Source organism: Ochlerotatus camptorhynchus, unplaced genomic scaffold (assembly GCF_037179485.1).
Source record: "Ochlerotatus camptorhynchus isolate MF236.1 unplaced genomic scaffold, CSIRO-AGI_Acam_v1.1 ptg000642l, whole genome shotgun sequence".
Classification (NCBI taxonomy): domain Eukaryota; kingdom Metazoa; phylum Arthropoda; class Insecta; order Diptera; family Culicidae; genus Ochlerotatus; species Ochlerotatus camptorhynchus.
In genome coordinates this window covers 1-11,150 of record NW_027041121.1, presented here as the reverse complement: position 1 = coordinate 11,150, position 11,150 = coordinate 1, and the positions used below count along the sequence as shown (strand labels likewise).

Below are 11,150 nucleotides of genomic sequence, written 5' to 3'. Positions count from 1 at the left end.
AGTACAACTTGATCTGAAGTAATATTTGGTGTAAAAATTGGACACTGAAGTCAACAACAAGTGTGTTTTTCCGTACTGCACTCATTTTCGCTACAATATTTCACCAAGTTAAGCAGAGCAGAAAGAGAACACGTCCGATGAATACGAGTAATGGCTGTCCGGGAGAAAGGTTGCTATTCGTAGAAATGTCAAAATGCTCCAATACAGACGGTACGGACTACAGTGAGTAAATTGATAACCGCGATAGCAGCGACCGGTGTGGAGAAGAGTGACTAAACTAAAATGAGAGCGCTGTGTGCTGTTAAAATAGTCGCGCAAATGACAACGACCGTTACGGTTGCTCTTACTTAAAATAGTTCCAGTGTACCAACATTTATAAAATTCTGTAAATATTTCGGTTCCATTTTTAATGCACACAATCCAATTGTTTGCACTTTTTTTTATCAGTGTAAAGATTTTACCGCTCGTGCCGAAGCTGTCGGTATCGCAACTTTGTCGGTAAAATGAGGTAACACTCTTGATAAATTCGCGCGCTCGGGAGCTAAAAATCAAAACAAATTTTTGAATCAACAAAGTGCAGTCGTATTTTGAGCAACTCAGTGCCTGTTTTATGTAAATTAATTTTTTAGATTATAGAAACAATAAAGTAAGATGCCAATATACATAAAAAAGTAAGTATTTTGTCAATAAGTTTGAATTAATATAATATGATTCGAATTGTAAAAATCAATCTTATTTGAAAGTTCACAAGCTGATACAAGTTCTGGTACGCGACATCTTTCGGAGCTTTCCATAAGCTCAGTAAACATTCTTCTGTCAAACGTGTCGTGTAATTCATTTGAGCGAAGTGTTAGTCGTGTTTGTTCAAGTTCCGTGAAATTGTTTGCGAAAATTGTGAGAATATCGCTGGGAATAGTGATAAATTGCGTGAAAAAGTGTTGCTGAAAGTTCCGGTATGGGCCCTCCGAAGAAATCTTCGAAAAAGGACCGCTCGTCCGCCGGTCCCACCAGCGGAAGTTCGACCGGAGGTTTCGTTGAAAACAAGTGGAACAAGAAACGAAGGACTGAAGACGATGCGTACTCGGCGCTGGTAAACGACGACGACGACAGCAATCTGGAAACGGGAGGAGAATTCGTCCCGGAAGCGGCATCCAAAAATGCGGAAAAGATTGACGAAGGCATCCAGGAAGATGAATACGGTGCCAAGGATTACCGCACGCAGATGGAGCTGAAACCGGACAACGCATGCAGGCCACTGTGGGTTGCACCGAATGGGCATATCTTTTTGGAATCGTTTTCGCCTGTATATAAGCATGCCCATGATTTTTTGATTGCCATTTCCGAACCGGTTTGTCGGTGAGTTGTAGATGTGTGGAAGTTTTTGTCGAAACGAAATATATGTGTGATTTTTGTTTTCAGCCCGGAACATATTCATGAGTATAAACTGACGGCGTACAGTTTGTACGCCGCGGTATCCGTTGGACTACAAACGCACGACATAATTGAATATCTAAAACGGCTGAGTAAAACGACGGTCCCGGAAGGGATTCAAGAATTCATTCGACTGTGTACGCTTTCGTACGGAAAAGTGAAGCTGGTATTGAAACATAACAAGTACTTCGTGGAAAGTCCGCATCCGGAAGTACTGCAGAAGCTTCTGAAGGATCCGGTGATTCAAACCTGCAGACTTCGACGAACCAACGAGGAAGGGGAGGAATTCATAACGCAAACCTTGGATAAGAAGCCAATAACGGCATTCGGAACGACCAAGATTGGACCAACGACGACGGTTCCGGCGACGACCGAGGCTGAGAAACCATCTGAAGCAGAAGCGGCTGTGGTAGTTCCAGATGATATTACCAACTTCTACGACAAAATGGACAATGAGGAGGAAGAAGAGGAAGCGAACCTCAACACAGTTTCGTTCGAAGTCAACCAAGAGAAGATTGAAGTTCTTCAGAAGCGTTGTATTGAGATTGAATTCCCTTTGCTGGCAGAGTACGACTTCCGGAATGACACAGTAAACGCGGACATCAATATCGATTTGAAGCCGGCTGCTGTATTGCGTCCATATCAGGAAAAAAGTTTGAGGAAGATGTTTGGAAACGGTAGAGCTCGTTCCGGAGTCATTGTTCTGCCTTGTGGTGCTGGTAAATCTTTGGTCGGCGTTACGGCTTGCTGTACAGTTCGAAAGCGTGCGCTAATTCTTTGCAACAGCGGTGTTTCGGTTGAACAATGGAAGCAACAGTTCAAGATGTGGTCCACTGCAGACGACAGCATGATCTGTCGATTCACTTCGGAAGCGAAAGATAAACCCATGGGTTGCGGAGTTCTGGTCACGACCTATTCCATGATTACGCACACTCAGAAGCGTTCTTGGGAGGCGGAACAAACCATGCGCTGGTTACAAGAACAGGAATGGGGCATCATGGTTCTGGATGAAGTACACACCATTCCAGCGAAAATGTTCCGTCGTGTCCTAACCATTGTCCAGTCTCATTGTAAGCTTGGTCTAACGGCCACACTGCTTCGAGAGGACGACAAAATTGCCGATCTGAACTTCCTAATCGGGCCCAAACTGTACGAAGCTAACTGGTTGGAACTCCAGAAACGAGGCTACATAGCCCGGGTGCAGTGCGCCGAAGTGTGGTGCCCCATGGCTCCGGAGTTCTACCGGGAGTACCTCGTCACTAAAACATCCAAAAAGATGCTTCTGTACGTCATGAACCCGGCCAAGTTCCGTGCCTGCCAGTATCTCATTCGTTACCATGAAAAACGTGGCGATAAAACTATCGTCTTCAGCGACAACGTCTTTGCCCTCAAGCACTACGCTATCAAAATGAACAAGCCTTACATCTACGGTCCAACTTCACAGAGCGAACGAATCCAAATCCTGCAGAACTTCAAGTTCAACCCGAAAGTCAACACCATCTTTGTCAGTAAAGTCGCCGATACCAGTTTTGATTTGCCGGAAGCGAACGTCCTTGTTCAAATTTCGTCCCATGGTGGCTCTCGTCGTCAGGAAGCACAGCGTCTTGGTCGTATCCTGCGTGCCAAGAAGGGTGCCATCGCGGAGGAGTACAATGCCTTCTTCTACACCCTGGTTTCGCAGGACACACTAGAAATGGGCTACTCCCGGAAGCGACAGCGTTTCCTGGTGAATCAGGGCTACAGCTACAAGGTGATTACCCACCTGGCCGGGATGGACGAAGATCCGGAACTGTACTACAAAACGCGGGACGAACAGGGACAGCTGCTGCAGCAGGTTCTTTCCGCGTCTGATATGGACTGTGAGGACGAGAGAATTCCCGGCGAAGGAACGGGAGCACCACGGCCGGGAGGCTCAAGGCGCACCGGTGGGCTTAGCTCGATGTCCGGTGCGGACGATGCGGTTTATTGGGAGTATAGGAAGAAGAAGGAACATTTGCATCCGTTGTTTAAGAAGTTTAGAGGTTAGGTTACGGTGATTCGTTGGTCATGTGATTTTTTTTATATATTCCGAATAAAACTTATGCTGTATTATGAGACAGTTGTTCTATAAGATTTCTTATTTTCTAATTCCAAATAATATCAGTCATTGGCTATTGAAAGTTCCCGCAAACCCTCAGATCTGACTCTACTCGGTTTGGTCCACATTTATGCCACGGAATATGAAAGAACAATTATTATAGCGTCACTTTTCAAATAGACCAATTTAACATATCCACCATTTTGAGAAAAGAGAAGTTGAAGTTCGACAGATTATTATTTTAACTGTTTAGAAACAATACATTTTACAATACTACTTTTATTGTAGTCAGTGAATAATAACGTTGAAAATTCAATAGAAACGGTAAAATCACAATTCTAGATAGAGCTGGAATTAGGGCGAAACAGCTTTTGTAAACAATGACTTCTCTCGATTGATTTCTAGGAATTCAAGGCACGCCTGCATAAAGCAACATATCCATTGAGTAGGGAAAGTCTTCCCCTACTCGATGGTGATGTCGATTTGCCAATGAGAGCCATGGCTTCCAAAGAATTCATCGAGAGAAATCATTGTTTAGAAAAGCTGTTTCGCCCTAATTCCAGCTCTGTCTAGAATTTTACTTTGAATTGCATACTACAATATAGAAAAAAAAAACCACATAGGACTTTTTTTTGGGGCCTCCCTTAACTCAGTCGGTAAAGGCGCAACTACAAAGCAAGACCATGCTGGAGGTGGCTGGGTTCAATTCCCGGTCCGTTCTAGGAATTTTTCGGGTTGGAGAATTTCTCGACTTCCCTGGGCATAGAAGTATGATTGGACTTGCCACACAATTATGTCAATGCAAAAATGGTACAGGCATCGAAAGCTCTCAATTAATAACTGTGGAAGTGCATCTAGAACACTAAGTTGAGAGCGCGCAGTAAGCTAATATGCGATATGCAATAAGCTTGCAATGCGAAGAAGAAGAAAGAAGAACGTTTTGACTAGTCAAGTTGTGCATCGGACATGTTACGTTGGACGATTTTTTCTGAATGACATAATCAATAAGTGCTACATTGGACGTTTTGTTCTACATGATACTTGATTCCCTTTCACAGATTTCAGAGTAGAATACCTAACTTTATATTGGCCCCGTCTTTAGAAAATGAGCACCAATCACGTTAGGCAGACCGAATGACCGAAGTAACAATCATGTAGCCATCATTTCAAACTGTACATTGGACAAGTTTTGACCAATGATTATCTTAAATAAATGAAAGTAAATTTAAACAGGTGTTTTTATATCACATACAACGATGGAAGAGCAATAGGTTGAATCGCTTAACTCGATTTTTTTTACTTAGTACCTTTTGAAAAATTACGCTAGAATTCATGATCAAAAAGAAGGGAAAATACTCATTCAAATAGTGTTACCTCTAGATTCTGTTGAATAAAATTATTCTTTCTTGAAGTTCTTGTGCATAACAACCTTTGCAATTCTCTGCATACCACGTTAATTGGGAATCCCGTCCAGCAAACTCTTAATATTTACTCTATAATTATCTTAGTAATAATTCTAGTGAGAATAATTCTCTTGAAAAGATACACTTTGGACATTTACGCTTGGAATATTCCTAAGAATTCCCTTCACCTTGGAAATCGAAACAGAATTCTCATGGAACTCTCGTCAGGATTTTGACGTAGGATTACGTCTTTCGGCAACATATTTTTTTTTTTTATAATGCGTTTATTTTTCCAGGCTCATTTGCTATAGCTTTGCGGAGCCAATATTCATTGATTAGATTACAGAATTACTTAAAACTAACGTTAGTAAAGCGGGGCCGATTACTCGCGGCTATCTCGAGGTTAGGGGTGACAAATTGTAACAAATGGATGGCAGGGTAGGGATTGTGAACACAAGGTTTGGAGAGCAATGTGCTCTTGATCTCGAACTAAGCGACACTCTGATGAAAAAGACAAACATGGGGGTACACCGATGGGCAGCTAACAACTTGAGAGAACACAAGATGACACTAACTACTAAATCCTCAGATCTATCCGTTTTAAAAATACATAAATTAAATTCAAATAGTCGAGATCTCGGCTCGCCAAGACATCTCTAACGGGTATCGCGGGTTGTTTTCCTCGGGCCCTGAGGGATGTGGATAAATCAGATCTGGCAACACGGTGTAGGGTACACGACCAAACAACATGCTCGATATCGTGATAACCACTGCCACACGCACATAAATTGCTGTCTGAGAGCCCAATTCGATAGAAGTGCGAGTCTAACGAGCAGTGATTGGACATAAGCCTTGATATAACGCGTATAAAGTCGCGGCTCATGTCCAACCCTTTGAACCATGGTTTGTTCGACACCTGTGGGAGAATAGAATGTAACCATCTTCCCAATTCACCATCATTCCATTTGTGTTGCCAACTGATGAGGACTTGCTGACGAGCAATGGAGAAAAATTCGTTGAAGGCGATTTGTCGCTCAAAAATATCGCCTTCCATAGCGCCCACCTTAGCCAACGAGTCCGCTTTCTCATTACCCGGAATTGAGCAATGAGATGGGACCCAAGCTAAGGTGATAGTATAGGAGCAGTTAGATAAAGCACTCAGTTTAGATCGTATTTCAGGCAGGAAATACGAGGAGTGCTTCATCGGTCTCATTGAACGAATAGCCTCCAATGAGCTAAGACTATCCGTCAAAATGAAATAATGGTCAGAAGGTAGTGAGGCAATTCGCTCTACTGCGTAAAATATAGCTGCAAGTTCCGCAACGTATACGGAGCATGGTTTCTGCAGTTTATAGGAGGCGCTATGAAATTGATTAAATACACCAAATCCAGTGGAAGCATTTATGGTTGACCCATCTGTGAAAAATCTTTTATCGTTACTTACATGGTGGTACTTGATTGCAAAAATTGAGGGAACAACCATCGACCGATGGTGATCTGGTATTCCATGGATTTCTTGCATCATGGTCAGATCAAAATTTACAGAGGAACTATAGAAGGCTTGAAAGCAATCACGATTGGAGATTAATGAAGAAGGGCCAACCTCCAGCGTCATGTACTCATAGTACAAACTCATGAATCTTGTTTGAGGATTTCGGTCGAGCAGCTTCTCAAAGTTTTCTATTATCAATGGATTCATTACTTCACAACGGATAAGAAACCGGAAGGACAGTTCCGCGAACCGATCTGTCAGTGGGAGAACACCCGCGAGTACTTCGAGGCTCATCGTATGCGTCGAGTGCATACAGCCAAGCGCGATTCGGAGGCAACGGTATTGAACTCGTTGCAGCTTCAAGATATGTGTTTTCGCCGCGGATTGAAAGCAGAAGCTACCGTACTCTAGGACCGACAAGATGGTTGTTCGATACAACCTGATCAGATCTTCCGGGTGTGCTCCCCACCAAGTTCCAGTAATTGTACGAAGAAAATTGATTCTTTGTTGGCATTTTTGTTTCACATACGCAATATGTTTTCCCCACGTGCTTTTGGAATCGAACCAGACACCTAAATACTTGAAAGATATACTTTGAGTGATTGTTCTACCCTTTAGTTGAAGCTGTAACTGTGCAGGATGATGCTTCCTAGAAAAAACAACCAACTCAGTTTTCTCCGGAGAGAATTCGATACCCAGCTTCATAGCCCAAGTAGACAAATTGTCTAAGGTATCTTGCAATGGTCCTTGCAGGTCCGGTGCACTTGGTCCTATTATGGACACAACGCCGTCATCTGCAAGCTGCCTTAGGCTCTGAACCATTTGGTGGATTATTTTAGCTTTTGGTTAAAATTTGACAGATGAAAAGTTATCGATTAACCCTGCTATCCGAGCGTGGTTACTTCTGACAGACAAGAAGTTAAATTTTGACGACCGTGGCTCGAAAACCGGTCGATCGACAGCACGGGGATTTTCGAACATAAGAAATAACTTTCGAAATGTCACTTTTAACCACGAGTTAAATTTAACTCGGCAAATGGTTCACAGCCTTAGCGAGCAATTTTCATCAAGACAACCTGTCTTAGGCTCTGAACCATTTGGTAGATTATTTTAGCTTTTGGTTAAAATTTGACAGATGAAAAGTTATCGATTAACCCTGCTATCCGAGCGTGGTTACTTCTGACAGACAAGAAGTTAAATTTTGACGACCGTGGCTCGAAAACCGGTCGATCGACAGCACGGGGATTTTCGAACATAAGAAATAACTTTCGAAATGTCACTTTTAACCACGAGTTAAATTTAACTCGGCAAATGGTTCACAGCCTTAGGCTCTGAACCATTTGGTGGATTATTTTAACTTTTGGTTAAAATTTGACAGATGAAAAGTTATCGATTAACCCTGCTATCCGAGCATGGCTATTTCTGACAGACAAGAAGCTAAATTTTGACAACCGTGGCTCGAAAACCGGTCGATCGACAGCACGGGGATTTTCGAACATAGAAAATAACTTTCGAAATGTCACTTTTAACCACGAGTTAAATTTAACTCGGCAAATGGTTCACAGCCTTAATATCCAAGAAAACTGAACCCATTTGCTGTTTTTGCGCATAGGCCAGTTGAATTTCAGTTGAAAGCAACGCAAGACAGTCGCTCGTTCCTTTACCTCTTCGAAATCCAAATTGCGTATCTGAAAGTAAACCATTCGACTCGACCCATTGGTCTAGACGAAAATGAATCATTTTCTCCAACAATTTCCGTATACAGGACAGCATCGCGATGGGACGGTACGAGTTATAATCCGATGCGGGTTTACCGGGTTTTCGAATGGCGATAACTCTTACTTGCCTCCAGTCATCCGGAACAATGTTGTGCTCCAGAAATTGATTGAATAAATTCAACAAGCGTCTCTTCGCGACGTCTGGGAGATTTTTAAGCAAGTTGAACTTGATTCTATCCATTCCTGGAGCTGAGTTGTTACATGAGAGGAGAGCAAGTGAACGTTCCACCATCGAAAACGGGGAATCTATTTCGATTACCCGACGGACGATCACGAACGTTGGTTTGAACCGACACCGAATCCGGGCAAACTTTCCGCGCGAAGCTGAATATCCAACTGTCTGAGTACTCCTTGTCTTCGTTGACCGGTGATGACGCGTTTCGCATTCTCCTGCCGACATTCCAGAGCGTTCTCATGGAAGTCTCGCGCGACAAACCATCGACGAACCGACGCCAGTAACCGCGTTTTTTGGCTTTAATCAAGCCTTTAAAAGTGTTCTCGAGGTCGGTGTACCGCTCGAAATCCTCGCCCTTACCGTGTTTGCGGAAGCGTTTAAACGCGGCGGACTTCTCGCTGTTCGCGTCGGTGCAATCCTTATCCCACCACGGAGTGAGAGGTCGTTTGCGAACGAAAACACCCGGAACGCGTTTCGTCTGTGCTTGAAGAGCACAGTCAACGATAAGTCGCGATAAAAAGGAGTACTCATCCAGCGGAGGGAGTATCTCAACCGAATCAGTACCACCGAGAACCGCGGACGCAAATTTTTGCCAGTCGATGTTTTTCGTGAGGTCGTACGCGATGTCAACCGAGCGAGTGGAAGATGAACCATTGGTAATAGAAATTTTGATTGGCAAGTGGTCACTACCGTAGGGATCTTGAATTACTTTCCACGAGCAATCCAACGATAGTGAACTCGAACTGAGGGAGAGGTCTAAGCTACTTTCTCTTGCTGGAGGTTTGGCCACTCGTGTTACTTCCCCAGTGTTTAGAATTGTCATATTGAAGTTATCGCAAAGGTCGTATATCAGGGTTGAGCGGTTGTCATCGTACAGTTCCCCCCAGCCTGTACCGTGGGAGTTAAAATCTCCTAAGATCAATCGAGGCTCAGATAAAGCTGAGCAGATATCAGAGAAACCTTGGCGAGAAATCGCAAAAATAAAAGGAATGGAGCTTATTAATCCCGGGAAGCACCCCTCCATACGAATCTGCTCGATCAAGGCGAATAATGTTAAAATCGTGGAAACGGAGATCGGTGTCTGAAGAAAGCCATGTTTCACAAAGAGCAAATGCATCACAAAGTGAGTTGTGAAGTAAAAATTTGAATGTGTCAAGTTTCGGTATAAGACTTCTACAGTTCCACTGAAGAACAGAGATCATATCCCCGACCTCATTCGGAATATTATCCATCAAAGGATATGATCGACGCAAGGAAGGACCACCTAGAAGCTAGTTGCTTCAAAAGAGTTTTCACAAATGGAAGCACTAAATTAATAATGTTCCTAGTTGAGTCAGAGACGTTGAATATATTGAAGATGCTCTCCACAATTCCAGAAAACGTGAACATGGCATCATGTTCTTGCTGGTTATTCAGCTGTTTTTCTGGCTGAAAAACTGGGATATCTGGGGTTTTAGATGATCCCGGAAGTGGTGGAAAGTCTTTGTTAAAATTACAAACTTTAAATCCCGGTGGTGGGGGTTTTGCTACATTTCCGCTACCTCTTAAATTTGACAAGGTAGGTTGAGAGTCCGTACGAGAGGCCTTACGAGGTTTTTGGGTGACGTTTGTTTTGGACCGCTTCCTCGTGTTGCCATTAAAGACAAAAGGACTACTCTCACCCACCTCTGAGTCAGAGCCCTGATCATCATCTGGCAGGAGGTGGAATGTGTTGTTGCTTTTTGGGGTGGTTTGGGAAGATGAAGCGGTCGTTTTTAAAATTTCTGCTAACGAGCGCTTAGAGCGAGCTTGCAAAGACCGCTTTAGTTTTTCTCCCTGCTGTTTGTACTTCGGGCAATCACTCAGAGCATGCGGAGCATCCTTACAGTAAACGCAATTTTGGGGTGGCATGACAAGAACCCTCCGTATGCTCCTCCCCACATTGATCGCACCGCGGTTTGTTGGAACAAAAGTCCGCGGTGTGACCTAGTTGTTTGCATTTCAAGCAATTCATTACCCTCGGTACAAACAAGCGTACAGGTAGTCGAACCTTCCCAATTGTGACGTAGTCAGGTAATGCCGATCCTGAGAAGGTCACGCGAAACGAATCTGAGAGGGTATACTTTTTGTTAGTGCCTATGAGCGACACTGACTGCAGTTGAATGCAGTCCAGTATCTTGACTTTCGGGAGGGCACGGTTTTTGAAAATGCCGAAAGATTCGACTTGTAGGAAATCCTCACAAGTCAGACTCGATTCGGTGACCACTCCTTCAATTTCTACGTCACAACTGGGGACGTAGACTCGATATTCGATCGAAAAAAGCTCACAGGCAACAATCCGGTTTGCCTGTTTCAGGTCATCAACGGTAACGCGCAGTTTGTTTGACGTTACCTTAAAGATATCGGTTACGGCCGAAAAATGTTTTGTCAGATCCTTCGAAATCCGAGAAATATTCAAAGGTTTTTGTTTGGGCCGGAAAAAAACAACCCACGGACCTTTTGAGTCGCTTGGGTAAGCTTTATGGCGGGGGGTCGCAGAAATTTTTAAGGGAACAGTTGGAGTAGGGGGAACAGGTGGACGAGGGGGCGATGGTGGAGAAGGGGGGGCAGGGGGTAAAGGAGGTTGTTGTTTAGACATCACCTTTGGGTAAGCTCCAGTGCTCGTTTTGGGGTCCGAACTAAAATCCCCTGAGGTATCCATTTCCTCTTCAGTGAGAAGCAGATTTTCGAATGATGGAGATTTAACAGACTCATCATCGGAGATATCTGCTAGCGAAATACCCCCGCCATCATTGGTTTCATCCATTGCGGGGTC

General features: G+C 43.7%; 1 protein-coding gene across 1 annotated transcript; it reads left to right on the top strand.

The window, feature by feature from the left end:
* Positions 1-847: 847 nt before the first annotated feature.
* LOC135714410 (general transcription and DNA repair factor IIH helicase subunit XPB-like) lies at positions 848-3,473 on the top strand. The gene is made up of 2 exons (XM_065237757.1): positions 848-1,356; positions 1,420-3,473. Exons 1-2 carry the CDS (start codon positions 956-958, stop codon positions 3,455-3,457), a joined length of 2,439 nt encoding a protein of 812 aa, XP_065093829.1. The 5' UTR covers positions 848-955; the 3' UTR covers positions 3,458-3,473.
* Positions 3,474-11,150: the final 7,677 nt, after the last annotated feature.